At 51.5% G+C, this 25469-nt stretch overlaps 1 protein-coding gene across 7 annotated transcripts in view; it reads right to left on the bottom strand.

Moving 5' to 3' along the window:
• Positions 1 to 25469, bottom strand: part of ngef (neuronal guanine nucleotide exchange factor) — a 178565-nt gene that overhangs the window by 85118 nt on the left and 67978 nt on the right. For 3 of the 7 annotated variants that reach the window (XM_072474598.1, XM_072474600.1, XM_072474601.1), the window contains exon 3: positions 2283 to 2439. The exons of 1 other annotated variant lie outside the window; for it this stretch is intronic. In XM_072474598.1, the coding sequence (XP_072330699.1) occupies positions 2283 to 2439 (157 nt within the window). The remainder of the gene's footprint in view (positions 1 to 2282; positions 2440 to 25469) is intronic. 3 more of the 7 variants (XM_072474599.1, XM_072474603.1, XM_072474602.1) reach the window with 1 other exon arrangement.

Here is a 25469-nt window from a genome sequence, read left to right as displayed (position 1 = left end):
CTCCATAGCATCTTTGCACTGTTCGGGTTCCCCGCTTACATACACAGCGATAGGGGTCCTCCTTTATGAGCGACGAACTGCGTCAATTCCTGCTCAGCAATGGCATCGCCTCGAGCAGACGACCAGTTACAACTCCCAGGGAAACGGACAGGTAGAGATGGAGAACGGAACGGTCTGGAAGATCGTCCTACTGGCCCTATGGTCCAGGAACCTCCCAGTCTCCCGCTGGCAAGAAGTCCTCCTGCATGCCCTCCATTCCATCCGGTCACTATTTTGTACAACCACCAATTAGACTCCTCACAAACGTCTCCTCGTCTTCCCTTGGAAGTCCTCCTCTGGGACCTCGCTCCCGACCTGGCTGGCAGCACCTGGACCCAACCTCCTCCGAAATCACGTGCGGGCCCGTTGGTCGAGAGAGTCCATCTGCTCCATGCTAACCCCCAGTACGCCTACGTGGTGTACCCCGACGGCCGACAAGATACGGTCTCCCTACGGGACCTGGCAGCCACCGGTACTCCACGCACATTCTAGCCACCAGTCCCACCCTCCCCTCCACCGCAGCACCTTACAGGAGGATCGGTCCTTCCGCCGCCCCTGTCTAGGCCCCCCCACCCACCGACGCCCCCCGCAGGCGCTCTCTTCCCAGGTCAGCCGTTCTCCCCACCAGCGGCGTCTAGGGGTGACGAAGCTGCCATGGAGATCGAAGCCACGCTCCAGGAGTCACAGACGCCCGAGCCTCCAATGATCACAGAGGACGACCAGGGCCCCTGATCGACTGATTGCTTCATTTTAACTGTAATCTGTAAATATGAAACACCAAATGTACATAGTAACTATTTACAAGTCTGGTAGCTTAATAACTATTTACAAGTCTGGTAGCTAAGCTACCAGACTTGTAAATGGTTACTAAACACCGTACGGAGGTATTACGGTACCCTCATAACTAATTATACCATGTTATGTTTTGTAGTTTCTGGCCACCACCCTCGCCGGACTTTTTTTTTTTTTTTTTTTTAAAACAGGGGGTGAATGTGGTATTTTACGTATTACTGTACCCGAGAGGCTGAAGTACCATTGGTGGAACCTGTATGTTTGTTATTGGCTAGAGTGTATAATAGCTCCGCCCTGATAGGCGGGGTATAAGAACCCGTGCTGCCCCAGCAGCCTTCATTCTGTACCTGAGCTGCTGGGGGAAACATCTGGCTTATTAAAGCCTTCAGTTGGACTACAACCTCGCTTTAGTGGTCATTGATCGTGCATCACACCCATTAATCCCCACTCTTTGCTTTCTATTAATTAATCAATCCTCTATCCATGCCACTACTTTATCCTTAATGCCATGCATCTTTATCTTATGCAGCAACCTTTTGTGGCACCTTGTCAAAAGGTGCCACACAAGGAGGAAATAGCTGGCTGATGTCGTTGGGTGAGAAGACCGAGTGAGGAGTAAACATCAGCAAGGACCATTTGCGAGGAATGGCCTATTTCTGAGCTGTGTATTTTGTGCAATTCCACGTAAAATTAATTTGGGCAGTCCAAATTCTAATGGTTGTGGGCCTATGGTATTAAATCTGGCCCAAATTTGTTACTAATTGTCAGTCTCACGCAAAGAGTCACAGAATATTAGAAATGGAAAATAAATACTGTCCCACTAATCCATTAGTGTGTGTTCCACTTGAACTGCACCTAACCTGGCATTGCTTAACGCTTTCGCTGGCACCCAAAACAGGCCAAGTTGCATTCACCTTAGTGAACTTGTTATTATTCCTCAATTCTACTGGTTAGATTCATCTTTGCTTCTTGCATCCATCCACCCCTCAGACAATATCCATCTCATGATTATGTGACCAGATCTCACAACAATTGGCCCAATATAATGTCAGCATGCACATTGATACAAACACTGGCGACGTTATCACATTTCTCCTGTAAAATCTTGGAGAACAATTTAACACCACCTTCAGTTTCAGTTCCCTGCCAATGGTCTTCATATATTTCTCTCTTGCCAACTAGCCAAATGCTGCTTCTGGCCAGAATTGGTGGGAAGCTGACCAGAGGGGTGTGAATGAGGCCCTTGTTTAATACTGCCACGGTGAGGTCAGTTTGGTGCTGCCTGCCTGATACCCACCTTGTGTTAAAAACAAGACCTTATGTTGTAGGGCCTTTTGGAAAAACAGAATCATTTGCAACATTTTGATGAACCAAGTCAAAAGTACAGCACAAATTGCCTGCACTTACACCATGCACAATTCTAACAAAGGCTGTTTATTCAATGTTCTTACCCAAGGTTGTTGCTGAATAGCGGAGATCTCTGCATGTACTGTGGATTGACAGTGGGAATTCTCCAGCTAGGTAATGAATTGGAAGCACGAGGAGCACGTCCTAGATCATTTGTTCGTCCCTGGAGGCCATCACTTTTCATACTCTTGTTGCCAACTTCTCAAAATAAACATTAAAAAAGTTCAATATAGATAATTTCTTACTCAGCTCCAACATCACAGATATTAAATGTATAACTAATCTTCTATAATGTTATTAATGCAGTTTAAATCAGGACTTCCACACGAGGGGTTTATATACTTCCTTATGTGACAAAATAAACTGAGTGAAAAGCTTTTTTTTTTTTTAAAAATGGGTTCAAAGAACAAAACAGCACCGGAACAAGCCCTTCAGCCCTCCAAGGTTCATTTGGACAACTTTTAAAACTTGGTAATGCATTTATATTTGAGGCTCCACCAAAAAATGGATATTAAAAAAAATTAAGATTTTGTTAAATTATGGGGCAATATTTGGTGTCGGGACAAGGCCATTGAATCTCACGAGAGGCAACTCATGAGATTCACGACGCTCGATCTCCCCCATACTCCCCACAAGACCCCCATACTCCCCAACCCACCATTTGCCACCCCATCATACTCCCCATTGCCCCCATACGGTCCATCCCTGCCCCCCCACAACTGATGAACGACGCGTGTGGCTCTGTGCCACCGCAGGAGAGGTTGGTCCACAACAGATGGGTGAGGGCCCAGGCGGGTGGCGGGGTGCCAGACATCAGAGCCCTCACCCACTACGAGGAATGGGCCCTGGAGGTGGCCGAGGACAGATCAGCCACCAATGTAGAGGTTGTCATACGGTACAGAGGGGAGGTTCCACCGGCCCCTCCCAGCTGACCTATCATATGTGAGTAGTTAATGCCATACTAAATGACGCATCCCTCCCACTGACCACATTCCATTGTTCCAAAGGATCTCCATCCAACAGTGCTGGCCCATCCGGGGGGCCCCTCCCCAGCCTCATGTGGGAACACCTTGGAGGGGAGCTCCAAGAAGACCACCGTATTAGAGGCACAACTGTCATCCACCTGCACAGTGAAACACACCTCGGTGGACAACCGTAGTGGACAGGCTTCTGGGGCACAGTTGCCGATGTATATCAGGTGGAGACAGGAACACCCGGACGAGACAGCAGTCTGAGGTCCCAGTCAGATGCTGAGCCTCTGGACCAGGTTTACCTGGAGCTGATGCAGATGCTGGAGTGAGGCCGGGATATTCAGAGGGGGATGTCAGCAACACTCCAGCAGGTCCATAGTCGATTGGAGGAGTCCCAGAGGCTACGGGCACAGGATATAGTGCCGACAATGCATGGCACCGAAGTTAACATTGCAAGGGTGGTGACCACAGTGGACAGCCTAGTGCACAACATTAGCAGCATTAGTGGAGATGTCCAAGTCATGGCTCAGTCAGTTACGGCCTGACTGAGTGTCTTGACATCATGTCTGGCTCGCTGTCTGTCCCAGGTGGACCTTGATGAGGCGCTGCGGAGCATGTCTCACAGTAGCATGGTAACACAGCTGCTTCACAGCTCCAGGGTCCCAAATTAGATCCCTGAATTGGGTCACTGTCTGTGTGGAGTCTGCACGTTCTTCCTGTGTTTGCGTGGGTTTCCTCCGGGTGCTCCGGTTTCCTCCCACAGTCCAAAGATGCGCAGGTTAGGTGGATTGGTCATGATAAATTGCCCCAAGTGTCCAGAAAGGTTAGATGGGGTTACGGGGATAGGGTGGAGGCATGGGTTTAGGTAGGGTGCCCTTTCCAAGGGCTGGTGCAGACTCAATGGGCCGAATGGCCTCCTTCTGCACTGTAAATTCTATTCTATGACCCAGTCTCAGATGGGCATTGCCAAAGCCCTCCAGAGCATGTCCCGGTCGCTGGGGAGGTATCCCAGTCACAGGTGGGCGTTGCCGGGGTGCTCTAGAGCATGTCCCAGTCACTGAGGAGCATTGCGATGGTATCAACACCATGGTGCAGACATTGGGGAGCGCCAGGGCTGGCAGAGCCAGATGACGGAGGGCCATCCGGGTCTCGATCCAGCTGTCGCTCTGGCCGAGGTGACCCCCAGGGCCCTAAGGGCACTGACCAGGAGGAAGGGGCACTGCATGCCAACTCTATTGAGTGGCATCGGCGGCCACCAGGAACCTCCAGACCCCCCCCCCCCCCCAGAGTCTCGGAGCCAGCACCCAGAACATGGCATGGGGGGCATGCTGCTGGCAAGTGGGCCGGAGCCTGCCAACCCTAGGGTCCCCAGAGGACACCTGCCAAGGGGATGCACTAGGCAGCAGGCTGCCTCCGCCTCTGATGTGCATCCTGGAACACACCTCGCCACAGCGATGGAGCATGGAATGCTAATCAGGTAGAGGGCAGGAGGATGTGGGGGGGGGGGTGGGGGGGGGGGGGGTAGGAGGTATGGGTCGGAGGGTACGATATTACATATTACGTAGAATTAACAGTGCAGAAGGAGGCCATTCGGCCCATCGAGTCTGCATCGGCTCTTGGAAAGAGCACCCTACCCAAGTCCACACCTCCACGCTATCCCCATAACCCAGTAACCCCACCCAGAACTAAGGGCAATTTTGGACACGAAGGGCAATTTAGCATGGCCAATCCACCTAACCTGCACATCTTTGGACTGTGGGAGGAAACCGGAGCACCAGGAGGAAACCCACGCAGACACAGGGAGAACGTGCAGACTCCGCACAGTCAGTGACCCAGCAGGGAATCAAACCTGGGACCCTGGAGCTGTGAAGCAATTGTGCTATCCACAATGCTACCGTGCTGCCCTAAATGATGGGGGAGAAGGGGGGTGGTTGGGAGGGATAGGGAGGCACCATCAGGGGCTAGGAGCAGTTGGGGGATAATGTGTACAGCATTAGAAAATGTTGCACTCGAGAAAGATTTTTTTTTTTTTTTTTAAACATTTTTTAATATGTTTATTCAAATTTTCCAACAATTTTTAACAAACCCCCCCCCCTCAATAACAAAAAGAAAGAAAGTCAAAAATTATACAAAACTTATACATTGGGTTTCCCCATATACAGTAACCCCCCCCCCCCATATGACATTCAAAAGGTACCCGTAGGGAAGCCCACCCGCATTCCCCCCCACCCGAAAGAGACACCCCCCCCCCCCATCCTTGGGTTGCTGCTGCTGCTGACCTCCTCCTAACGCTCCGCGAGATAGTCTACGAACGGTTGCCACCGCCTGAAGAACCCCTCCACAGACCCTCATAAGGCAAACTTAATCCTCTCCAGCTTAATGAACCCTGCCATGTCATTTATCCAGGCTTCCACACTGGGGGGCTTCGCGTCCTTCCATAATAGCAAGATCCTCCGCCGGGCTACGAGGGATGCAAAGGCCAGGATACCGGCCTCTTTCGCCTCCTGCACTCCCGGCTCGTCCGTTACCCCAAATAGTGCCAACCCCCAACTCGGCTTGGCCTGGACTTTCACCACCTTGGACATAGTCCTCACGAAACCCCTCCAAAGCCCATCCAGTGCCGGGCACAACCAGAACATGTGGACGTGATTCGCCGGGCTTCCCGAGCACCTCCCACATCTATCCTCCACCCCAAAGAACCTACTCAACCTCGCCCCTGTCATATGCGCTCTGAGTAACCTTGAATTGTATTAGGCTGAGCCTGGCGCAAGAGGAGGAAGAATTAACCCGACTCAGGGCATCAGCCCACAGACACTCATCTATCTCCTCCCCAAGCTCCTCCTCCCACTTGCCTTTTAACTCCTCTACCGAGGCCTCCTCCTCTTTTCAGCTCCTGGTAGATCGCCGAAACCCTGCCTTCTCCAACCCATACACCCAAAATCACCCTGTCCGGAGTCCCCTGTGTCGGGAGCAGCATGAATTCCCTCACCTGCCGCCTCACAAGCATATATCTGAAAGCATTTCCGGGGGGTAACCCAAACTTCTCCTCCAGCGCCCCCAGCTCGCAAATGTCCCATCTATAAACAGGTCCCCCATTCTTCTAATCCCTGCCCGATGCCAGCTCCGAAACCCCCCCATCCAGCCTTCCCGGGACGAACCGATGTTTCTCCCGAATCGGGGACCAAACCGAGGCTCCCACCTCGCCCCTATGTTGTCTCCACTGCCCCCAGATCTTCAACGTCGCCGCCACCACCGGACTCGTGGTGTACCTTGTCGGCGAGAGTGGCAGCGGTGCCGTCACCAGCGCCCTCAGGCTCGTGCCCACACAGGACGCCATCTCCAACCTCTTCCACGCCGCCCCCTCTCCCTCCATTACCCACTTACGGATCATCGCCACATTGGCAGCCCAATAATAGTCGCACAAATTCAGCAGAGCCAGCTGTCCCTACTGCTCTCCAGAAACACCCTCTTTACCCTCTGGGTCTTATTTGCCCACACGAAACCTATGATACTCCTACCTATCCGTTTGAAAAAGGCCTTGGGAATCATAATGGGAAGGCACTGGAACACAGAGAAACCTCGGGAGGACCATCATTTTAACCGACTGCACCCTGCCCGCTAACGAGTGGCAGCACATCCCATCTTTTGAAATCCTCCTCTAACTGCTCCACCAACCGCATCAAATAGAGCTTGTGCAAGGCCCCCCAACTCCCAGCCACCTGGATCCCCAAGTACCGAAAGCTCCTTTCCGCCCTTTTCAACGGCAGGTCGTCTATCCCCTTTCCCTGGATGCACCACAGAGCTAACTTTTCTCTACATTGGGGACTTCTCGGGGTATAAGCTCAAACTCCCTTGGGATCGGCATGACCTCCGCCATCCCCTCCACTGGATCTGCCACATACAGCAACAGGTCGTCCGCATACAGCGACACAGGATGTTCCTCTCCCCCTCGGCCCAGTCCCCTCCATTTCCTGGACTCCCTTAGTGCCATAGCCAGAGGCTCAATTGCCAATGCAAACAACAAGGGGGACAGGGGGCACCCCTGCCTCGTCCCTCAGTACAGCCGAAAGTACTGCAACCTCCGTGCACTTGAGAAAGATGATGCCTCTGGCACTTTCCTTCGCAATACGGGCGAAGCACCAATCCCTAGAAGGCTGTGGAGGCCAAAACACGGAGTGTCTTTAAGACAGAGATAGATAGGTCTTGATTAATAAGGGGATCAGTGGTGATCAGGAGAAGGGGGATGAGAACATATCAGCCATGATTGAATGGCGGAGCGGATTCGATGGGCCGAGTGGCCTAATTCTGCTCCTATGTCTTATGGAAGTCACCCAAAAAGCTGTCAGGAAACACTCCAACAATCACACCCAAAATGACATTTAGAAATGTTTTGCTTGAATCGCACCTATTGGGGTAGTTTAAAATGTAGCATTTTTTTGGGAAACATTTTTAATATAATTTGTTACAATTTTTAAACAATACATACAATAATACAGAATACCAACTAAGCAGTAAGCCCACCCCCCCTTACAACAATATAACCGCACCACAAAACCCTCCCTCACCCCCCTATTCACCATCACCATCCCCCAACAACAGCTAACAACGACCAACGCTTTAAAGTACATTATAAACGACTGTCATCTACAGCAAAATCTTCCACCAACTCTCTCACGGTAAACTTGACCTTCACGAGGTCAAAAACTCCAAGTCACCCAGGCTAGCCGAGGCGCTTGATGGTGCAGTCGACCTCCAGCCCAAGAGGACCTGCCTCCTTGACACAAGCTAGGTAAAGAGCACGATCTCTGCCGTCACCCCCGTCTGGAACTCTGGCACATCCGAAACCCCAGAAACCGCCACCAGGGGGCAAGGCTCCAACGCAATGCTCAAGATTACCAACATAGTATCAAAAAGGACCTGCAGAAGCACACCAGCTTTGAACCTGCCCAGAACATGTGCACGTGGTACGCCAGCCCCCACGAACACATATCATGTCTATCCTCCACCCCATCGAAAACCGACTCATTGTAGCCTTCATGAGGTGTGCTCGAAACACTACTTTCAGCTGAATAAAACTCAGCCTCGTTTGTACATTCTCCTCATGTATGCTTGGGTTTCATCCCCACAACCCAAAGATGTGCAGGCTAGGTGGATTGGCCACACTAAATTGCCCCTTAATTGGAAAAAATATAATTGAGTACTTGTAATAATCCACAGGAGGAAGGGGTTCCGTCACCACACCAGTATTTATTTGCATTAACTTCTACAAGAGCAGCTCCAAACAGTGCTGCTAGCATTCCAGTCAACCCAAGACTGCCTCACAAAGCCTACACAGGTGCTTATATGGGCCCCCTCAATGAGCTATCATTGAGGGAGCTCATACTCCAATTGGAGGCCATTACATCCCCCCCCCCCCCCAAGGTCCGAGGAATTCCTGCCAGCTGGCATTCCTCTGAGCTCCTCCTGTCCGAGTCTGTCACCTGTGTCGTCCGCTGGGTCGTTCTCCGACGTGGGTGGGATGTACCTTATTAGGTGCCCAACTTTTCCTGGACGACCTCCTTGGAAGTTGTACTTCGTCCCCCTCGGGGAGAGGTGTCGCAGCGGCCTCGCCGAACGTGTCCAAATCCGACTGACGACTGGATGACGGGGTCTGGAGAAATTGCTCGGGGCTGGGCATCTTTCCCGTCTGAGCTATCCCAGCTGGAGGCGGTCCTGCATCGCCTGCCTCCAGGTGTGGTTCCGCTGCCCTTATTTGGTCTAGGTGTTTCTTCAGCACCTTACCTCCTATCGAAACTTCAGAGGATATGGGCCCCATTTGGGACTCTACCGTGCCTTTGACCCACGTTGGTCCATTCCCATAATTCTTGACCCAAACCGGTGCCCCCACCTGGAAATGTCTCTGCTGCCGACTATTATCATGCCCCCTGCGTTGGACCTCCTGTTGTTTCTCCACTTTCCCCGTTTAATTTGGGAAAAGGAGACTCAGCCTTGTTCGCAGCCGCCTTCCCATTAAGAGTTCAGCTGGCGGTATGCCAGTTGTGGAATGCGGTGTGGTCCTGTAATCAAACAGCCAGCGGGAGAGCTGTGTGTCCATTGACGCTGCCGGCTGCTTCTAGAGTCCCGCTTTTAGTGTCTGGACCGCTTGCTCTGCCAGGCCGTTGGACGCTGGATGGTAAGGGGCCGTTTTGATGCGGCGGACTCAGTTTCCCTTTAGGAATTTTCCAAATTCCCCACTTGTGAATGCCATTCCGTTGTCCGACACCAATACCGCTGGAAGTCCATGTGTTGCAAACGAGGCCCTGAGCTTTTCAATTGTCGATGCTGTGCTTGCCGCGTTTACCCGGTGGACGTCCAACCATTTGGAGTGGGCGTCCACTATCATCAAAAACATTGAGCCCATGAAAGGGCCGGCGTGGTCAATATGCAGGCGGGTCCACGGTCTGCCTGGCCATTCCCACGGGTGTAATGGCGCAGCTGGTGGCACTCTGCCCCTGTTGGCACCGACGTACCAAGGCTGTTATGTCTGTGTCCAATCCTGGCCACCAAACGTAGCTCCAAGCTAGCATCTTTATTTTAGACACCCCTGGGTGTCCGTGAAGTAACTAGGTTAAGATTGCCCAACGGCCCTGAGCTGGGACTATTACCTGGGCTCCCCATAATAGGATACCGTCTTCTACGGTTATTTGGTCCCTTCTGCTCCAGTATGGGTGCATCTGGGGCTCCACTGGTCCCTCCATTAGCAGTAAATGCTTCATCTTGGCTAAAACTGGCCGAATATGTTGTGCGTCCAAAAAATTTAGAGTCATTACTGGCTCTACTTTTGGTATTAGCAGCGGGGGTCTGCTCAAAGCATCTGTATTTGCTACTCGCGTTCCCGGTCTGTGCTCCAGAACGTATCTATACGCCGCCATGCAATCGGGGGTATTGACTAGTCTTTTAATAACCCTAATAATGGCTTATGGTCCGTCACTATGGTGAATTTCCGCCCGTACAGATACTAGTGACTTTTTTTGCTGCAAATATCACCGCCAGTCCTTCCTTCTCGATTTGGGCGTACTTTCTCTCAGCCATCGCCAACGTCCTCGAAGCATAGGCTATTGGCCGTTCTTACTCATTCCTTCCTCTATGGGCTAAGACGGCTCCTACCCCATAAGGTGATGCATCACACGTGACCACCAACTCCTTCCTTGGGTCATAATGCTCTAGGACATTTTAGGATGACAGCTGTTCCTTAATGTCCCTAAATGCTCAGTTTTGGCGGGCGGATCATTTCCAATCTTGTCCCTTTTTTAGTAGCTGGTGGAGGGGTTCTCGGATGGACGCCCCATTTTCAATAAATTTGCCATAATATATGTTACCAATCCTAGAAATGATCGTAGCTCGAGCTGGGGCTTCTTTTATTGCCCTTACTCGGTCTTCCAATGGGTGTAAGCCCGACTCGTCTACTTTATATCCCAGGTACGTCACTTGTGGGGCCAGAAAAACACATTTTTCTCTTTTCAGCCGTACGCCTGCCTTTGCGAAACGCCTGAGCACTTCCTCCATGTTCCTTAAGTGTTTACGGTTTGTCCTACCTGTGATTAAGACATCGTCCAAATAAATCGCCACCTGCGGTATTCCCTGCAGAATATTTTCCATCGTACACTGGAATATAGCGTAGGCTGATGACACTCCGAAGGGTAGCCTAGTATAATGAAAAAGTCCCTTCAGGGTGTTGATCGTAGCGAACTTCTGGGGGTCCTTGTCCAGTTTTAACTGCAGGTAGGCGTGGCTCATGTCCAGTTTCGTGAACAAAAGCCCACCTGCCAATTTGGCATATAGGTTGTCTATTTTCGGGACCGGGTATTTGGCCAGCAGTGCGTATTTGTTTACCGTCTGCTTGAAATCTCCACAGAGACGTATCGAGCCGTCTGGCTTCAAAATTGGTACCACCGGCGCTGCCCATTCCGAGAACTGTACTGGTCTGAATGCCGTCAACTTTCTATTTCGACATCTACTTTCTTCCTTCATGCAAAAGGCACCGGCCTGGCCTTACAAAATTTTGGAAGGGCTTCTGGGTCCACGTGCAAAGTTGCTTGGGCGCCTATAATTTCCCCCAAACCTTCTTGGAAGACCTCCGGGTTTTTTTGGAGTATTCCACTCAACTGCCCGCTTCCGCTCTGGAAAATTTTCATCCAATCTAAGTTTAGGTCTTTCAGCCAGTTCCGTCCTATTAAATTCGGTCCAGAGCCCTCTACTTTCGTCAATGGTAATCTGAGCAATTGTTTGTCATATTCCACAGGTACATGAGTCGTGCCTAGAACTTCCTGGGGTTCCCCTGTGTAGGTTTTAAGTTTCGTCGATGTTTTTGTTAGGGTTACTGGCTGGAGTCCATCTTTGATTTTTTTTAAATGCTGCCACTCCCATTACTGATATGGCCGCCCTGTGTCTATTTCCATTATTGTCGGCCGACCATTCACCCATGGGGTAATCTTAAAAGGTTGTGCTTTCTTCGTCGCAATATTATATAATTGTTTCCCTTCAGAGGATGGGGCATCTAGGTTGTGTACTTCCCTGCGTCCCCACCTGCTATTCCTCTTTTGCCACCTCCTTCTAGGGTTTCTGTCACTGTTACCCCACTCCATCTGGTGCCAGAAACGGTCTTTCTCTGTTGGGGGAGCCTCAGCTGGTAGTTCCCTCTGTCTCCAGTTAGTCCTAGCAGACTTGGGGGCAGTTCTGGGGTTTACCTTTGGCCCTCTGTTCCTCAGGCTTTTCCTGAGAGCGGCTATCTGGTAGCTGGACCCATTGTGATAGTCCCTCTCCCAGGTATCTAACTCCATTGGCGTGCCGTGTAGTTCCTGCGCCCCACTTGCTGCCTTTTCTAGGGACAGTGAGAGCTGTAACGCCCACCTGCAGTCTAGATGCGTTTCCGCCAACAGGCGCTTCTGTATTGGGAGGGCATTTATGCCACACACTAACCAGTCCCAAAGCATTTCATTTAGCATCGGGCAAACTCACATTTTTCTGCCAACCTTCTCAAGAGATTCGTGACAGACTCTCTGTCTTCCTGATTCATTGTGTAGAATCTGTACTTACGCAAAATGAGGGGTGGTTTTGGGTCATAGTGCTCTCCCACCAATTTCGTTAATTCTTGGAAAGGTATCATGTCCGGTGTATCGGGATAAGTTAGACTACGTATAATGGCAAAAGCTGAGGGTCCGCACGCCGACAGCAGTATAACCCGTTTCCTTCCATCCTCCGTTATCTCATTGGCCTGGAAAAAGTAACACATTCTCTCCACATACTGGGACCAGTCCTCAATAGTCAGGTCAAATGCATCCAACTTCCCAAAAAGAGGCATTTTTGAAAGAACAAGGCTTACCCTCCGAGTGTGGCAGCTGGTCTCCACAAGGTTCTTTGTTTATCTCATCGCCACTGTAATAATCCACAGGAGGCAGGGGTTCTGTCACCACACCAGTATTTATTTGCAATAACTTCTATATAAGAGCAGCTCCCAACAGTGCTGCTAGCACTCCAGTCAACCTAAGACTACCTCACAAAGCCTACACAGGTGCTTATATGGGGCCCCTCAATGAGCTATCATTGAGGGAGCTCATACTCCAATTGGCCAACCAATAATGCCAATTGGAGGTCATTACAGTGCTCTAAATTTATATTAAAGAAAAGAAACTGAGCCTCGCAAAGGATGTGGCCACATTCACCCTCCTCAGTGCCTCACTCCAAATCTCCTCCTCAAGATGTGTCCTAGCTCCTCTGTCCAATTTGCCTTCACACCCTCAACCGAGCACATCTGCTCCCCCACTATGCGCTGGTATATGCCCGATGCACTGGCCTTCTCCAACCCTGAACAGGATACATTTCGCTCAAGCAAGGTAGAAGGATGCTTCACCGGGAACGCTGCAAATGACCTTTTGACCCATCCACACACTGGAGATACCTGAACCCATCAACATCTGTAAGCCCATATTTCTCCTTCAGTTCCCCAGGCTAGAGAACCAACCCTCTCAAAGTAAATCTCCCACCCTCTTCAATCCCATTTCCTTCCACTCCCTAGACTTCACATCTGATCTAACAGACTCGAATAACTGGTTTGCACAGATGGAAGCCTTCAAATTTTTTACGTGGCTACTACCACCGGGTCTGTCGAGTGTTTGTTCGGCACCACCGGGAGTGGATCCATTACCAAAGCCCCACCCAGGCTTGCCCCCTTCACAGACGCTGCTTCCACCCCGACCCACAGATCCTCTGAACCCCCTCACTACTCTAGCACTTTTTCAGCATCGGCTGCCCAAGAGTAATATTGAAAGTTTGGCAAGGCCAAGCCCCCTGCTTGTATCTCCCTTTGGAACACCGTCCTCCTGCTCCTCGGGCCCTTTCCTGCTTAAATAAACCCAGTCACAAACCAACCGATCGTCCTGAAAAATGCCTTGGACAGGCACTGAAATAAAAATAAAAATCTTGGCAAGACATTCAACTTAACCGATTGCACTCAGCCAGCCAGGGATAGTGGGAGACTATTGCATCTTTTGAGGTCTGTCTTAATCTTCCCAGATTCGTACAGTTCAAACTCTGGTGTTTCCCCCAGTACCTTAATATCTGGACCCCTAAATACCGAAAATGGATTCCTGCTAGCCGGAACGGCAACCCACCAAGGTGGCAACCCCGGTGCCCCAACCACCAGGTATTCCCTCTTTCTTATATTTAGCTTATAGATGAAAAGACTCCAAAACACTGCAAGGTCCCCATAATGTTTCCCATTGATGCCTCCATATCTCTGACGTATAATAGAAAATCATCGGCATTCAGCAAGACCCTCCTCTAACTATTCCTTCCCAAGCTTTCGATGTCCTCTGCGCCATGACTAGTTGCTCTATTGCTAATACAAACAACAAAGGGGACATTTGGCATCCCTGCCTAGTACACAGGGGTACACGAAAGGGCTCAGAAGTCACTTTGTTAGTGCAAACACTGGCAAATGGGGCCACAACCCGCAACCACGCTACGAAGCCCGGTCCAAACCCAAATATCTCTAGTCTCACGAACAGATAGCCCCACTCTACCCGGTCAAATGCCTTCTCCGCATCAAATGAAGATATGATCTCTGGAACCCAACCCTCTCCCGGGGTGAGCACCACGTTCACCAGCTGCCTTACGTTTGCCGTCAACCAATCCCGTTTTGTCTTTCCTCATCGCCTCCGGGAGACAATGCTCCAGTCTTAATGCCAACACCTTAGCTAGAATCTTCGCAGTCACATTTAACAGGGAGATTGGACAATCTGCGAGGTCTTTGTCCTTTGCACCTCTCTCCAAGGAGTCCCTGAACATTCCAAGGAGTCCCTGAACATTCCAAGGAGTCCCTGAACATTCCCAATAATAAAGGGGTCAACTGGTTTCTGAATCTTTTGATAAAATTCAATCGTGAACCCATTGGGCCCCAGTGCCTTCCCCAGCGCTTCCTTGGTCTCTTCCAACTCCAACAGAGCTCTAGTTCCTCCCGTAACTCCTCCCCACCTTGGGAAACTCCAATTTTCCAGGAACTCCACTATATCCCTCTCATCCCGAGGCAGTTCGGACCTGTATAACATTTTGTAGAAGGCCCAAAATAGCTCATTCACCTTCTCCTGAGCCAAGATCACCCCCCCCCCCCTCCACCCCCATCACATGCCCTAATCTGGACAATCTCCCATTATATCTTGAAATATATAATTTCACCCCTAATTCCTACCTTCAGCACCTCCCATAGTATCGAGGATGAGACCCCACTATCATTTTTCAAAATATAATCCTGAGATCCTTGCACAGAACTCCAGGTCCGCCAGCAAACCTACACCTAACCATCACCCCTTCTGACGCCCCCATCCTGTCTCCAACTCCAGGTACAATCAATGTGGGGCATGGTCAGACATGACCGCTGCTGAGTACTCTGACTTCTTCACCTCTGCCAACTGCGCCCGGCTCATGGCAAACTAATCAACCCTGGAAAACACATTATGTCCTGAGGAAAAGAACAAAAGCTCTGGGCGGGGTTCTCCGTTCCGGAGAATAAGTGTTGACGCCGGGGCAGGATTTGTGGAGTTCCACGACAGCAGAGCTGGCGCCACACCTGGACCGATTCAGTGACTGTTGAGGGGCTAGCACCGGCACCATGTGGAACACAATCGATTCCAATGAGAAAAGGTCCCGGATTCGCCAGATCCGCGATTCACCCTCAGGAAGCTGACAAGCTACAGTCACATACACACACACTGCACTCCCCACACACACCATCCCAGCCAACAAGATGGCAGCGAGAACAGCGGCACCCTGTTTCACAAACGCCGAGCTGGAGACCCTCCTGGAAGCGGTGGAGGAGAGGCGGGCCACCCTGTACCCCAACCCGGGAAGGAGGCTGCCAGCTGCCGGCGTTCGCCATGCCTGGGAGCAGGTGGCAGAAGCTGTCAGGGCCACGAGCAATACCATTTGAACCAGCTTGCAGTGCCGTATAACACTGCAAGACCTCCTCAGGGCGGCCAGGGTGAGTAGGCAACACTGAGCTCCCAGCATTAACCCCATCCCACACACCCATAACCCTCCCCCTCCCCATCCCCTCCCCCCACCCCCCCCCCACCGGAGGGCGTTCGATCCCCAACCTGCACCACATGCCCGTACCCATACCAGCCGCCATGGCCGGGTGACCTGGCCGTTGAGGCCACCAGCTACCTACCCCCTGGGCTGCATGCATCAGACTGTCTAACACTGTCGCCCCAGGAGAAGGCTGTCTATAACCGCTGGGAACAGGAGAAAACTGGAGTGGGACCGCAGGATGTTGCCTCACACCGTGGTAGAGCAACGGGCTCTGGATGTGGTCGGCGGCCCAGAGGAAAGAGAGGTTGCCGGGTGGAGATCGGCCGCGGGCGAGCAAGCGAGATCCCGCTGCGTTGCGGTTCCCCATGCCATGTGTGCCAACCCCCCCCCAACCAACACCACTCCCCCCACACCACCCTTATCCTCACCCCCACCTCACCCCCTCACCACCCTCACCCCCAACCTCACCCTCACCCCCACCCTCACCTCCACCACCCCCACTCCCCCCTGGCCCACGGTCTAATCATGAGTCTTGTCTTGCATGACCTGCTGGTGATGTGGCAGGTCCATCTGGTGTCCCCCGGCCCCAGCCAGTACCTCATCCAGAGCCCCCCTCCTCCTCCCCGTGTGCCAAGCAGCGATGAGGAGAGCAGCACAGACGGCAGTCCTGGACAAGAGGCCCAAGACACCATGGAGCTGGAGTCTGGAGATGACACTGATTTCCTGTCACAGCTATTTCCAACACCCTCCACCATCCGAGAGACACTCAGCTTAGTTGGCCACTTTAGTGAAGAGGCTCCTGAAACACTATCTGGTGCGCACCACACAGCTGATCCGGTTGAGGTACAAAGAATAATACAGCACAGGAACAGGCCCTTCGGCCCTCCAGGCCTCTGCCAACCATGGTACCAGCCTAAACTAAAACCGTCTGCACTTATGGAGTCCGTATCCTTCCATTCCCACCCTACTCATATATTTGTCTAGATGTCTCTTAAATGCCGCTATCGTACCTGCTCCCACCACCTCCCCAGGCAGCGCGTTCAATATAAAAAATTTGCCTCGCACATCTGTTCTAAACTTTTCCCCACGCACTTTAAACCTATGTCCCCTAGTACTTGACTCCCCTACCCTTGGAAAGAGCATCTGACTATCCACTCTGTCCGTGCCATTCCTAATGTTGTAGATAAGGTGGGAACACCCGAGGGGGGAAACGGACAGAGGGCGGGCTGACACCTGGAACTAGCTGCCGTCCTGACGGATTTCGGGCTTCTGGAACGAACAGTCCCAATGATCGTGGAGATGCAGTTACAGAGCCAGGGACTATACGAGGGGTTGTTGGCGAGCATCCAGTACCTGCAGGTGCAGTTAGAGGAGTACAACCGCATGCAGGAGCAGGAGGTGGTGCCGACCACGCGTGCCACTGAGGTGCCCTCAATAATGATGCTTAGAGATTAAACTGTAAAGAAGGCTTTATTAGACTAATAACTATACTACAGCTAGAGACGAGAGCTGACTGTTACACAGACCATGAGGCAGGCCTTTATGTATGGCTCCCAGATGGGCGGAGTCCCCAGGGTTCCAAGCCCGGTCTTAAAGGGGACATTACCTTAGATGATAAGGCAGTAACCGTTCATCACATTCACCCCCTGTTTAAAAAGGAGTCCGGCGGGGGTGAAGTGCCATCATAGGTCTATCCGTCTCGGTGGCTGGATCGTCCTCCTCGACCTCCTCAATTCGGGCGGTGGTGCGGCGGGCACAGACGTCCCGGTTGAGGGCACATCCGGGAGCACAGCGGTCGGAGCTTCGGTCCGGGTCGGGGCAGAGGAACTAGGCAGGGCCGGGGGTAGCGGAGCCGGCGTCGGCGGGGTGTGTAAAGGGGGGGGGCGCAAGGGGGGCGCGGTAGGAGCTCACCAATGGGTGGTAGGGCCGGAAGGGGATGTGTTGTAGGGGGCGACGGGTCCTGCAGGGGCGCGGCGCGGGAAGGGGTATCTGTGGTGGAGGATCCAGCGGGTGCCAGATCCCGGAGGGAAACCGTATCTTGCCTGCCGTCAGAGTACTCCATGTAGGCGTAACAAAAGACGGCGTGGAGCAGTCGGACCTTTTCAACGAGGGGGTCCATTTTATGGCTCCTCGCGTGCCTCCGGAGAAGAACAGGTCCCGGAGCCATCAGCCAAGGTGGAAGCGAGACCCCGGAGGTAGACTTCCTGGGGAAGAGAAACAATCGGTCGTGAGGGGTCTCATTCGTGGCCGTGCAGAGGAGTGACCTAATGGAGTGTAGGGCATCGGGTAGGACCTCCTGCCAGCGGGTAGTTGGAAGACTTCTCGACCGCAGGGCCAGAAGGACAGCCTTCCACACGGTCGCGTTCTCCTTCTCCATCTGCCGGTTTCCCCGTGGGTGATAACTGGTCGTTCTGCTCGAGGCGATGCCTTTGCTGAGCAGATACTGACGCAGTTCATTGCTCATGAACGATGTACCCTGGTCGCTGCGGATATAAGCAGGGAAACCGAACAGGGTGAAGATGCTCTGCAGTGCCTTAATCACCGTGGCTGAGGTCATGTCGGTGCAGGGAATGGCGAATGGGAAACGGGAGAACTCATCGATCACGGTGAGGAAATAGGCATAACGGTTGGTGGATGGGAGGGGCCCCTTGAAGTCCACGCTCAGTCGCTCAAAGGGGCCCGAGGCCTTCACGAGCCGAACCTTGTCTGGCCGATAGAAGTGCGGTTTGCACTCCGCACAGACCTGGCAGGCCCTGACCATGGTCTTGACCTCCTTGGTTGAGTAAGGTGGGTTGCGGGACTTGATGAAATGGACGAGCCGGGTAACCCCCGGGTGGCAGAGGTCCTTGTGGATGGCTTGCAGGCGGTCCTCCTGCGCGTTGGCGCATGTGCCGCGGGACAGGGCATCTGGGGGCTCGTTGAGCTCCCCTGGACGATACTTGATATCGTACGAGTAGGTGGAGAGTTCGATCCTCCACCTCAAAATTTTATCGTTTTTTATTTTGCCCCGTTGCGTGTTATCGAACATATAGGCGACTGACCGTTGGTCGGTGATGAGGGTAAACCTCCTACCGGCGAGGTAGTGTCTCCAGCACCGCACAGCCTCCACAATGGCTTGTGCCTCCTTTTCGACTGCAGAGTGTCGAACCTCGGAGGCGGTGAGGGTTTGGGAGAAGAACGCTACTGGTCTGCCTCCTTGATTGAGGGTAGCAGCCAGGGCGATGTCTGATGCATCGCTCTCTACCTGGAAAGGGATAGTTTCGTCCACCGCGTGCATGGCGGCCTTGATGATGTCAGCCTTGATGCGGTTGAAGGCCAATTGAGCCTCAGCCGAGAGAGGAAAAGTGGTGGTCTTTAGGAGTGGGCGGACTTTGTCCGCATTCTTGGGGACCCACTGGGCGTAATAGGAGAAAAGCCCCAAGCACCGTTTGAGGGCCTTGAGGCTGCGGGGGAGAGGGAGTTCCTTAAGGGGGCGCATGCAGTCGGGTTCGGGACCTAGGACCCCGTCTTCCACGACATAGCCGAGGATGGCCAGCCGGGTGGTGTGGAAAACGCATTTGCCCTCGTTATAGGTCAGGTTAAGGGCTCAGGCGGTCTGGAGGAACTTTTTGAGGTTAGCGTCATGGTCCTGCTGATCATGGCCACAGATGGTGACATTGTCCAAGTACGGGTATGTAGCCCGCAAACCGTACTGGTCCACCATTTGGTCCATCGCCCTTTGAAAGACGGAGACCCCATTTGTGACACCAAAGGGGACCCTGAGGAAGTGGAAGAGCCGGCCGGCTGCTTCGAAGGCAGTATAGGGGCGGTCTTTTGGTCGGATGGGGAGTTGGTGGTAGGCAGATTTGAGGTCGACCGTGGAAAAGACTCGGTATTGGGCGATCCGATTTACCATTTCCGCGATGCGAGGAAGGGGGTACACATCAAGCTGCGTGAATCGGTTTATGGTCTGGCTATAATCCACGGCCATCCGTTTCTTCTCCCCGGACCGGACTACCACTACTTGCGCTCTCCAAGGGCTGTTGCTAGCCTCGATGACCCCCTCTCCCAGTAAATGCTGGACCTCTGACTTGATAAAAGCCATATCTTGGGCACTGTAGCGCCGGCTCCTGGTGGCGACGGGCTTACAGTCAGGAGTGAGGTTAGCGAATAGCGAGGGGGGTGCGACTTTCAGTGTCGCAAGGCAGCACACCGTGAGGGGGGGCAAGGGTCCGCCGAACTTCAGTGTCAGGCTTCGGTGGCTGCACTGGAAATCCAGTCCGAGCAGCAGGGGGGCACAGAGGTGAGGGAGGATATAACATTTGAAACGGGTGTATTTGGCACCCTGGATTGAGAGATCCGCAATACAGTACCCCATGATTTGTACCGAGTGGGACCCAGATGCGAGGGCTATGGTTTGGGATGCGGGATGGGTGCGTAGGGAACAGCGCCTTACCGTTTCAGGGTGGATAAAGCTCTCCGTGCTCCCGGAGTTGAAGAGGCATGCAGTGTCATGCCCGTTGACATGGACCTGCATCATGGAGTTCTGCAGGTGTTTTGGCCGAGTTTGATCGAGGGTGATCGCACCCAGTCGCGGGTAGTCGTAGTCGTCAGCCGAGTCGGACTCGTAAAATGGCCGCTGCCGTCGGTCGCACGTGTCGGGTCGAGAAGATGGCCGCTGACCAGATGGCCGCTCCCATGATTCGCACGAGGCTGATGACGCGTCAGAAGAGGGCGTGTCGGGTCGGTGCGCAGCAGCATTGCGAAGCCTGCGGGCCTGAGAGCCTGATTTTCGGGCCGGCTGTTCTTTGTTTTTCTGGCCCCTGGGTCTGGCCAGGCAGACCCTCGCAAAGTGCCCTTTCTTCCCGCAGTCGCTGCAGATCGCGGAGCGGGCTGGGCAGCGTGGGCGTGGGTGCTGGCCCTGCCCGCAGAAGTAGCATGGTGTGCCCCCATGGTGAGCGGGTCGCTGCGTGGCGCAGGCCTGTAATACGGTTGAGTCTGAGGAAGTCCGGGGGGGGCTGGCAGAGTCCGCGGGGTACGTACCCAAGTTATGTCGGGCCACCTCCAGCGAGGAGGCGAGCGTTAGCATCTCCTGGAGGTCTTTTGCCCCGTTTTCGAGCAGCCGCTGCCGGATGTAGGTCGAGCGGATGCCGGACACGAAAGCATCTCTGATATGCAGGTTCATATGGACTTCCCCTGTCACATCCTGATGGTCACAGTCCCTGGCAAGCGCGGTGAGTTTTTCAACAAACTCGTCGAGCGATTCCCCCGAGCGCTGCCGGCAGGTAGAGAGCAGATGCCGGGCGTGCACCTCATTGACGGGTTTGACAAACTGCTTGCGGAGCAACTCAATCGCTTCCTCATAAGTCGTCGCCTTTTCGAGCGTGGCGGAGATTCTGTGACTCACCCGGGCGTGGAGTAGACACAGCTTGCGTGGCCCTAGGATGGGAATCTCTGCGGAGTCCAGGTAGGCCTCGAAGCACCGCAGCCAGTATTAAAAAATTTCCTTTGCCTCCGGCGTTCGTGCTTCCAGATTGAGCTTCTCTGGTTTTAGGCCTGCGTCCATCCTGAATCTAGTTTAGTCGAATAAATTGAGGTACCCTCAATAATGACGCTTAGAGATTAAACTGTAAAGAAGGCTTTATTAGACTAATAACTATACTACAGCTAGAGACGAGAGCTGACTGTTACACAGACCATGAGGCAGGCCTTTATGAATGGCTCCCAGATGGGCGGAGCCAGAGGCGGAGACCCCAGGGTTCCAAGCCCGGTCTTAAAGGGGACATCACCTTAGATGATAAGGCAGTAACCGTTCATCACAGCCACCCAGGTCAACACCACAGAGATGGTGTCTGCACCCCCCCCCCACCCCCCACCCCGCACCCGTCCCCGCCCCTGTCCCTGACCATCCCCAACACAGTCACCCAGGGATCTGATGGGACCACGTTGGCCCTGGCACACACGTCGTGCGGCCTCCCGTGCCTGCCCATTCTCCCCGACCCCCACATCCTCCTCCTTGGATGAAGACTGGTGTTCATCCTCCTCCTCCAGCACTTCGCCTCTCTGCTGCGCGATGTTGTGGAGGACGCAGCAGGCCTCCACAATGCATGCGACTCTCTCAGTGTCATACTGGAGGGCCCCTCCAGAGCAGTCCAGGTCCCTGAACCGTATCTTCAGGAGGCCGAAGCAACGCTCGATCACACTCCTGGTCGCTGTATGGGCGTCGTTGTAGTGGGTCTCCGTGTTGGCCTGTGTCCTGCAAATCGGTGTCACCAGTCACGACCGCAGTGGATAACCCCTGTCTCTGAGAGCCAATCTCCCAGCTGATGGGGGGGCATATCAAACATGTCAGGAATCGCGAGTGTGCCAGGATGAAGGCTTTGTGCACACTGTCCGGGGATCAGGCACAGACTTGCATGATGCGCATCTGATGGTCACATATCTGCTGTATGTTCATCGAGTGGTTTCTATAGAGCGGCCTGTCATCTGCAGGTGCTCGTAGGGGGATATGCAACCCATCAATCACCCCTGGACCTGGGGCATCCCGTCGATGGCGGCGAACCGCGCTACCTGGGCTTCCTGGTGGGCTCAGTCCAAATTGAAATGAATATATTGTGCCAACCGGGCATATAGGGCCTCTGTGACGGCCTTGTGCACTGAGCTCTGTGAGACACTGTAGCATATAGTGACATGAACCAGTGCTAACTTCAGACACTGTCCATTTTATATAATGTACCAGTTATAACCTTAGACACTGTACATTATATAAAGACTTTTTTTTAACCAATGCTTACTTCAAACAGTGTACACTATAAAAATACACATACCAGTGCTGACATTGAGAGTGTATACTATATAAAGACATGTACAGTGCTAACATCAGGCACTGTACACTATATAAATACATGTACCAGTACTGACATCAGACACTGCACACTATAGAAAGATATTTATCAGTGCTAACCTCAGACATTGTATACTTTATAAATACCTGCACCAGTGCTAATGTCAGACACTGTACACTATACAAAGATATGTATCAATGCTAACGTCAGATACTATAGACTATATAAATACATGTACCAGTGCTAACCTCAGACACTGTACTCTATATAAATACAATTTCCAGTGCTAATGTCAGGGCCTGTATACTATATAAATACATGTACCAGTGCTGACGCAGACACTGTCCATTATATAAAGACAATTACCAGTGCTAACCTCAGACATAGTACATTATATAAAGACATGCATGCATCAGTGCTAACTTCAAACACTCTGCATTATATAAATAATCCTGTAATATATTATCAAGCGCATTCATCTTATAATAATGCAGGAATTCTTAAATTATTTATGAAGGTCACCTTAAAGGTAGATTGCACTGTAAATATATCCAAAATCCTCAAAAACATGATAAACATTTCATTTTCATTTCATTTTCAAACTCCAATTTGGTAAACAAGGAATGAAACCTTAATTGGTATCACCTAGCATTCTTTAGCATTTACATTCCAAATTAGTGTCCCTCAGGCTTTTTTGCGCCACAGTATCATCCCATTTCAGAAGCTCAGCAAATTCTGCTGTAGCTTTCTATTTAGCTACATCCAAACAGTTCTGTTCTTATACCATTTTGTCATTTCCTCAGTTTTGATTCTACTTCGTATTCTGGCCCTCTTTACTTCACGCTGCTGTTCAATATCGTGTGTGCATCTCCATTCTATTGAAGCTTTTACATTTGCCTCCATACTCACAATTCTGTAGTAGTGCAGCCTCATGATTTCATTGAATTCAACTTCCTAGTGTGGCTTCTAGTGACCTTCCTTTCGTATTCCTTCCTGTTTAGTTTCTATGCACTTCCAAAGCTCTGCTTTCAGGTCTGTATCAAATAAGGAAAACGCTGGAAGTCCTTGATTGGTTGATCTTGCTTTTTGTTCTCCATGAGCTAGATAAGTGTCGGTACAAAAAATGCTTCATTTTCCGTTCCTGGCCTTTTACGGTGGACTTTCCCAGACTTTTTGTCTCTTGTCCATCTTTTTAGAAAATTTCTCGTGTTCTACAAGGCACTCGAATAGATTAGATTTCCCAATTTTTCCATGTTTTGGAGACAGCTGCAGCTCTGAGTCTTTCAATTTGAATACATTTATTAAGTCTTTTGTTTAATTGCCAAAAATTGATCTTAATTAGATTGAAGATAATATTGATTTTTGCTTTTGCTTTTGCTTTAGGCAGACTGCTAACCTCAGTCTTCCCAGAAATAACTTTTGCATTTGAATTTTCTGTCTCAATCCAATTTATATCTAGAACATAGGATTTAGGAGCTTTCAGCCCTTCAAATCATTCAATGAGATCATGGCTGATCTGGCTGTGTCATGTCTGCTTTCCTGACAGCTGCAGTAAAACATCACAAATTTTATCTTCCATTCCCCTTTCAATAAATGCCATCATTCCATTTGCCTTCCTCGGTAAGGTAAAGTCGCCATAGTCCCAGATGATCATAGGCTGCTTTCTCCTTTGAGGGGGACAGTTTATTGGTGGTGGTTTAATCTGGGGATCATCATACCTCAGGTCAGGGGACAAGTCTCTTTAATATTTGAGAAGGCGGGGCCTTCATGAATAACCTTGGCCTGCAATCAATCGGATGGAAGGTAAACCCCAAAAAGGCCCAGATTTTAAAGGAAAAGGTTCGTTATTTCGGCATCACCATCACCCATGGGAAGAGAGAAATTGAGCAAAAATGGATCGAGTCCATTGTTAAATTGCCCCTGCCCCAAAATGTCACTGCACTTTGGTCATTCCTAGGTTTGGTAGGATATTGCAGAAATTATATAGATGGTTTTTGCCACCAAAGCAGCCCCACTCTCAGAGCTCCTTAAAAAGAACGCCCCATGGGAATGGTTTCCACAGCACACAGACGCCATTGATGATTTAAAACGCGCCCTAGGCACAGCCCCTGCTTTACAAGTTCCAGACCCAGACTTGCTCTATGCCATTAAAGTAGCAACCACCGACCGAACCCTATTAGCAGTACTCCTGCAAGAATGACACGATCACTTAGGACCAGTAGCCTATGCCTCAAGAGTATTAGACCCAGTAGAGCAAGGATTCTCAGCCTGCGAACAGCATTTGCTTGCAGTCTGTTGGGCAGGACAGTACTTTGCATACATCACAGGCCTCAACCCAGTCACGTTCTTGACCAAGCACACCCCACGCAACTAATACTAGATGGTAGATTAAAGGACGGTTCAGTCAGCCAAATCAGAGCAGCTCGCTGGACACTACCATTACAAGGCAGTGACATTACGGTACAACGCACCAAATCCCACACATTTCTGGCTGATAATCTCCAATACACAGGGACCCCACATGAGTGCCAGATCATAGCAGCCCAACACCACACAGGACCCTTTATCCCAAAGTCACTACACCCACGAGCAGGCAGTAAGACACAGGATTCCCAAACCACAGGGGATATTAAAAAAATTTATGTAGACGGTTTTTCCACAATTGAAAATGGAGTTAGAATTACTGGTTGAGGAATTTACGTGGAAGACGTGCAGGGACACCCGCTAGAAGAAATCTCTTTAAAATTGCCCGGCCAACTAGGTTCACAAGCAGCAGAACTTGCAGCCATAGCCTATGTAATTCAGCACCCCGACTCTTTTCCAACTCTCGCAGACATACACTCAGACAGCCTGTATGTGTGCAACAGCTTAA

This window comes from Scyliorhinus torazame, chromosome 14 (genome assembly GCF_047496885.1).
Source record: "Scyliorhinus torazame isolate Kashiwa2021f chromosome 14, sScyTor2.1, whole genome shotgun sequence".
NCBI classification, from domain to species: domain Eukaryota; kingdom Metazoa; phylum Chordata; class Chondrichthyes; order Carcharhiniformes; family Scyliorhinidae; genus Scyliorhinus; species Scyliorhinus torazame.
Note: the sequence above shows the minus strand (reverse complement) of the source record. Positions and strands in the feature narration are given on the sequence as shown.